We start from the raw sequence: 7,500 nt of genomic DNA, 5'->3' as shown, positions 1-7,500 counted from the left end.
CATCATACAATGTCATTAGAGGAGCTTGTTAAGTCTCTTCTCATTGTCTGACTGTAGTCTTTGCAACAGAAGTTGCGCATGAACAAATTAATGTAGAAAAATGTGTTAAGTGCTAAGTGTGCCTCCAAAGTCTATCTATCACAGACATGGCACATTGGTAACAAAGTTGCCGGAGAAGATAGACATGCTGGAGAAATATCATAACAGTGGCCATTTCTTTGATACATGTCTGAGCATGGCGCGTGTTCTTTAACTTCATAACGGGGATAGAGAGAAACTTGATAGACAAGTGGTTAGGGCGCGTACCACATGTGCCTGACAGCAAGCCCCCGGTTTGATTCCTGGCCGGCTGGACATTTGCTGCAAGTCACTCCCCTACTCTTTATCCATATTTCCTGCTAAAGGCTTTAATCCTAAGTATATGTTTTTATATTTATTAGAAGAGAGTTGTTTGTTGAGGTCAACACTTTATGTCCCATAAAGCCAAACATTAAAGAAATACTCGTATGCTACCGCCGCAACATGTGAAGCTCGGTAGTGTGTTGCAGCTCCACTACTAAATTAAATGTCCCGTTCATCTCAATGACAGCACAGAAAAACATGTGATAATGATCTCCAGATTGCGATCCTGGGGAGATTCGGGTCATGGAAGAGCACAGCAGGAAATGACATTCTGGGAGAGGGAGCGTTCGACACACCTGATGCACAGACATGGTAACGTGGCAGGAAGAGACGAGGCCTGACAGTGGTTGACTCACACTGCTGGCTGCATGAATGATCTAAAAGAAGCACAGCCCTCACAGATCATGAACAAACTGGAGATTCTGTACAATATTACTCTGTTTACGCTTGTCATGTTAGTAATCATGATATATGCTGCTATTATAACTTCCTCATTTACTACTCATTGACTGCCTAGAACGAGTTTGGACGAGTTTTAAGCAAAGTCACAGATAGGAGAAGGCCTATAAGTCTCAGACGACTTTGGATGAGATATCAGGTTATTATTCATCCAGAATAGCCTCTCTTATATCTACCATATAGTAGCGTTCCACGTCGCTAGGCAACGCTTAGATCGTGTTTTTGACCTCACCAAGATGGCCGCTGCATAAACTCCTATATTGGCGGTGATCTTTAGTTGTGTTTTTCTCAGAATTGAGGCTCAGATTGAGGTGATTGAATGCCGATGTTAGGATCTCAATAAAAAATAAACGCACTAACTCGCGGTTACAGTAATAACTCGTCTGATGAAAGTTAATGTATCGATCGGCAGATTAGTAATGGCCGATCTTCACTTCCGGGTGTGCGTGCGTGCGTGCGTGCGTGTATTTCATGCTGCTCATATTTGCAAATCTGACCTGTTTTTCTTTTTTGTTTCTTTCTCTATTTCTTTCCTTGTTTCTTGGAAATGCAATGGTGCACCACAAAGTTGAGCTGAGTTGAGTTGAGTTGAGTTGTACTGTCCAGCGCTGTGTTCCTAAAGTGCTCAGTCAGAGCAACGCTATGACATTACATGTCTTCATTCACAGAAACATTCTGGGAACAACACACACCACAGTGCTGTTCACCGGGTGAGCCTGTCTGCTTGATCAGTGAGAGAGAGTCACGTTGGTGAGTGACCTCAGCAGGAAAACGCCCCAGTTAAACTTAGTTGTGTCAACTTGTGTCATGCGCCGGAAATAGCCGATCTACAAGCTCACAATGTGTCTCAGAGGGACGTGTTAGTGAGCTTGCAGATCGGCTATTTTTGGTTTGCGCGACACCCTGTGCACAACTAAGTATAAATGGGGCTGGAGGAATGCCGTGGCTAGGTGACCATATCAAGACAGCGAGGAGGAGACGGGAGGGAGCTGTGCAGCCTTGGGGCCAGCTGAGCTGTCAGCATGGTGAGCTGAAGCTGATGGTGGCCTATGTTCTGTTCTGGCACACATCTGACCGGAACACTGTCACACTATTCTCATCCAATACTGCTTCATGAAGCAAGAACGGTTCTTGTCTGTTTTATCTTCCCTGGCAGATAATTCCATAACGGTAAAACAAGGAGGCCCATTAGGAATAATATTGTCCCTGGTTGTTTAACCACTCATGGTTGAGCGGATTGAAGTCCCTCAAGGCTCTATACGAGTGTAGTTTCTGTTTTTGTGGAGCGACACATTGTGAGCTTGTTGATCTTCTATTTTCAGTGAAAGCTTTCCCCAAAATACAGATGCTGGGGTTTAATTTCTTAATGTATGTCCCTCCACTCCGTTTAACGTTCCCTGCTACAGTAGTTCAAATTAAGGCTTACGTTATAGAAAACATAATAATGAAGAATAATGTTAATTGTGCTGTATTTTCTTTCTTGGTTTATTCTTTTTCATCACTTTATTAGATTAGGCATTAGGTATGACACTGGAATAATGTATTAGCATTAGGCATGTAACAATATATCATATATCGATATATTTAATTAGGCCTATCCCATGGAGGGAAATGAGACAGTCTCCATGCAGTCACTTTTAGTAGTAGAAGCCTGCAGAGGGGAGCTGTGTGTGTCTGTGACTGTGCCCAGGTGATGGCCGTTGATGCTCATTAATACATCAAGGAATTCAAGGAAATTTGTGTATGTCGACGACACTACAAATGAGGATGACCTCAATGTCTTTCGAGAATAAATAAAGGTTTGAATGGGAGAAAACAAAATCTGCACTGTCAAAAAGATCTGCATCTATCCTAAGATGCCTTCGAAGAAAACCTTTTTTTAACATTAACTCGAGCTAGGTTCTAAACAAGAAAGCATGTTTACAGTTGCACATAAATTAAGTAATTTTACATGACAAGTAATGCTACTTTTACAATGTAGCTAAATAAAAATTGTGAAAAAATCTCGGGGGGGCAGATAAAGTCATTTGTATGGAAAATAGAGAGAGAGGAGAGAGAAATGGTAAAGCTACCGTACTTCAGATCTGGCTCAAATCCTTCTCAGACTCAACCTAATCAAAGAGTGACCTGCACCTGTGCTATAATCAAAACAGTGGCATGCATTATAGATGTGCATCAAATAAAATCACCAAACTTAGACTACAAGAGGATAAATTCTATAAAAAGTGGGAAAAGTGGAATTTCTTCTCTCAGCCTAGCGATATTGCAATTGGATTTCATTGAAAGTTTTTTGTAATATGAGAAATGCAGCCTTTTTTTCTTTTACTTTTTGTCTTTTTTCTTTCCGTTTTGTCTTGTCAGTTGTGTATGTTTTTTCCTTTCAATAAAAATTAAGTGAAAAAAAAAAAAAAATCACCAGACTATATCTAGAGGGTTACATCCCTACAGCACAGGTTGTAGTGTCTAGTGGCAGTTAGGCCATGCTCATAGTTACTAAAGGCAAAATTATTATGTCACTCTACCAAACGCAAATGACAACACACTTCCGCAGGCAGAACAAAAGTGTATCATTCCCCGATGAACATACTCAATTAGTGCTCTTACGAACTGGTGGAGATAATAAACCCACATTGGAACTAGAGCCTATATTATGAAAGATCAATCAAAAGAGCAATCAAATCAAAGAAGACAGCTTCATTTTGTTGTTGCCTGCAATAGAAACCGGGCCTCGCTGCAACGTAAACATCCCGTTGACCGTTGACAATTGTCAGGTGACATATTCCAGAACACAATGATGCAACGATGCTCAAATTACGCTAATTACGCTTTCATGAAGTTTTATCGTGGCTTTCAAGTCAATAAGAGAAACAGAAAGAGGAGAGGGAAAGAGAGAGGACAGCACAAGGAGAGTCTTTTGGTTAAAGAGCGCACATAAAAAAGAAGAAAGGAGGAGACGGAGTGAGAGAGAGAAAAAAAATAAAGGGAGTTCACTGGAAGCACACACACCATGTAAGGCTTTCTTCAGCTGCATTAAAAAAAAACAGCCTTTAGTGAAATCTCACATTCTGTTCGTCCTCATGGTCTTTCTACTTGGCTGCAACTAACTGGCGCTGAGGTGAAAACAAACAGCACTGTTGGCCTTGCTGTCAGAACAGGTTGTGAGTGAGTGACGCTCAAGAGCACAAGGTTAAGTGGCCAGCTCATATACTCACTCTACATAGTCTCTATACTCGCTGCATCTAGGCAGCGATCCAAAATCAAGCTTGTTTTCTTTTCCTTAATTATCCCTGCAGTATATGGGAAAACGTTTAGCGCCAGCCAGGACTGCCGACAAACCAAACCCACAAGCATGCCCTTTTCTCACGGTGTGGGTTGTGAACCACGTGAGCTCAAGGACAGAGTCAAATAAAGGTTGAATCAAACACCTACAAAATGTCAAACAATTATACACTGTTGAAACTTAGCAGAGAATGAAATGTTTTCTTCGCACATACTGATCATTTTGTGTTGAAGAAGACGATGGATGACAGCATTATACTGTATACATTTCATTTGGTACAGGTTTTGAATATTAATGTAAGTCAAAAAAGCTATGGTATTATACAACCTGCCTTAATTATGGAGGCGACGGGAGGTAACTGAATTCGATAAGAAACCAACTGTGCTGTAACTCGATGTACCCGGACGACACACAAAATGTGTGTCGTCCGATACCCGACTCCATTGCAGTTGGCCAGACGCGACCGGAAGTCAACTAAATTTGAAAGGAAACTAATAACGGTGTAACCCAACGGCAGAAACGGTCAGTCTTACAGTTAATCTTCGTCTTCGAGAATCCCTGCATAACCTAATGGTCAATGCCTATGTGCAAATTCAGATCAATTGGTCCAGCAAGTGAGGAGCTGAGGGGTTATTAGGACGGACAGACAGACAGTCATCTCTAAAGTTATAGGAAGAAAACGATAAACATTTTACTGATCGAAAATACACACAGGGTTTAAAAACAAGACATCGAATCTAATGACATGGTCTCCCTGTTCAATTCTTCAGCTATCAATAGTTAGGTACAGTAAGAAACAATTTGCGCATTTTGTGAATGAACTCACTCTGTATTGTATACAACACAGAAGACTATTCAAAAAGTATTTGAGCAGGGCAAGATTCCCTCACAAGGATTCCCCTCTCATCTAATTTGTTCTAGTCCTTTTGTCCCTGTGCGCTGTGGGGAAATAACAGTTTGTGTGAGTGATAGATTTACAGATAAAAAATGCAGTGCTGTAGAACGTTATTGCCCTGGATACGTACAGGTACACTATCGATACAAGGGGCTGGATAATAATATAGAATTGTGAATAAAGAATATGGTGATATTCATCTGTTCTGTGTCAGTATTTATTTGCTCACCCCTTCCCCGCATTGACAAACTGCCAGAATGTTGACTATAGTGGTGACGCCCTCATATACTCTTATAGATGCATACCGTATTAACAGTCTAACAGACTACAGTCCAGTTGTCAACACCAGTGTCACGTTAAAGCTACAATTTGTGACCTCCATGTCATAGTCCCGGTGACACACACACACGGACACACACACGGACACACACACACACACACACACACACACACACACACACACACACACCCTCACACACACACACACACACACACACACACACACACACACACACACACACACACACACACAGGACAAATAAGTAAACTGTACGCAAAACTTGAAGAGCACAACGCTTTTGCATCCTGAAACATTTGTGTAGAATCACGGTTGTGATGAAAGTGGTTCATTGTAATGAGATGGGCACGACAGTGAAACCTGACACTGACAATGATGCTCCTCATTAAGTACTATCGGAGACTGAGACTGATTATGACAGTGGGGGAGAGTGAAGCCGTATCTATGAAGGATAATAAGATGTCTGTTTGCGTGTGTGCGTGTGCATGTGCGTGCGTGAGTGTGTGCGTGTGTGTGAACAAAACATCTGGCTGTGTTGGCGGGCAGGCTTGTAGCCCCCAAGGGTGAAGAGGAGATGGAAGAATTAATGTGATCAGAGAGGGAAAAGGTACACACACACGTGCGCGTAGGCATACAGATGTACCACATTTCAATGTACTGTTGCTGGTCCTGACTTACACGAGTGCAACAGTATAATTATGCTTTCAAACATGCATACACATGCACACGCACAGTCGCGCACACACACACACACACACACACACACACACACACACACACACACACACACACACACACACACACACACACACACACACACACACACACACACACACACACACACACACACACACACACACACACACACACACACACTTATAGGATAATCCACTGTGCACTGGGAGGCATGTGGCGCCAACAGTGGGCAAATGAAATCCAGACAGTAATGGAGTCCACTCTGCTCTGTCTGCATTGGCTTGATTAAAAATATATATCACACAGCCCAGTGCAGTGGGTCTGCAACAACTAATCAAACCAATCAATTAAATCAATTATATAAAATAACATACGACATTTCTCAATTTACAAAAACATTGAGGGGGTGGCTGCATGGTGAAAGATACAGGATGGTATGTTGTGTGATATTAACTGTAAGCTTATCATATAATCACAGACAGACACCGTGTCTTCCACCGTGTGTGTGTGTGTGTGTGTGTGTGTGTGTGTGTGTGTGTGTGTGTGTGTGTGTGTGTGTGTGTGTGTGTGTGTTGTGCGTGCATGCGCATGCTCCTCACCTCCGTTCCAGGACCCGTTGTGGGTTAATACTGCGGCGGTGGCATCATGGTGGTCCTTGTGGGCCTTGGCTGTGGTCTTCTTGTCTCCGTGCTCTGCAGCATCGGGCTCCTGCAGGCTGTCCTCCTCCACGATGTGTAGTTTGTCCTCGTCGTCTGAGTCCGAGCTGGCCTCCAAGCCATTGTTGAAGTTTGTTACTGGGGAGAGAGGAGGGAGGCTGATGAGTCCATAGCCGTCATAATAACAATAGACTTCATTTCTTTCAGCATTTTCTGAGCCCAAGTATCGTTAGAGATGATTGCTGACGCGGTCTTGGTTTGGTGCTGGACAGAGCTTTACAAAGACTCACACATGCACTGCTGGACACAGTGAGGAACTGTAAAAAGTAGGAAAATCGAAAGACATTTTGGAGATGCATCAATAGTTTAAGCCGGAATGTTTGTGTATTGTAATGTCTTGTATTGCACATCCCTGCTACTAAACACCTTTGTGAATCTGTCTGTACAAAGGTGGACACAATGGTTTAATTGAACTATAGTTAATAAAATGATACCGATATGCTGTGTTACATTCGTAGTACGTTCTGTTTTATGCTCAGCCTAAAAGTGACCCATTAGAACAGGTGAATGCGGAGGAGAGGAAGTTGTGATGCAAAGTTACAGTATGGCAAAAGGCCAGGCTAACCTGCATTCTTTCTCACAGAAACACAGAAGAACCTAACCTACGCAGCAATGATAACACCGCTATCTGGAGTGTGATTTCCTCAACAGGACACTCCACAGGACACAAGCTCCAGTGTATACACCCCCCCACAGAGAGACAGATAGGAGAGAAATGGCATCCTTTAAGAGCCGCCTAGCTTCAATTAGCGTC

The 7,500-nt window shown here is 42.6% G+C and overlaps 1 protein-coding gene across 1 annotated transcript in view; it reads right to left on the bottom strand.

Moving 5' to 3' along the window:
* The window catches only part of LOC310871160 (zinc finger E-box-binding homeobox 1-like), a gene marked incomplete at its 3' end in the record, with an annotated part of 82,424 nt that overhangs the window by 23,115 nt on the left and 51,809 nt on the right, over nt 1–7,500 (bottom strand). Inside the window, exon 2 of the mRNA XM_083782649.1 lies at nt 6,630–6,824. Coding sequence (XP_083638775.1) covers nt 6,630–6,824 — 195 coding nt within the window. The remainder of the gene's footprint in view (nt 1–6,629; nt 6,825–7,500) is intronic.

Source organism: Protomyctophum parallelum (genome assembly GCF_964188405.1).
Source record: "Protomyctophum parallelum genome assembly, chromosome: 14".
NCBI classification, from domain to species: Eukaryota; Metazoa; Chordata; class Actinopteri; order Myctophiformes; family Myctophidae; genus Protomyctophum; species Protomyctophum parallelum.
This window is presented reverse-complemented; position numbering and strand designations above follow the sequence as displayed.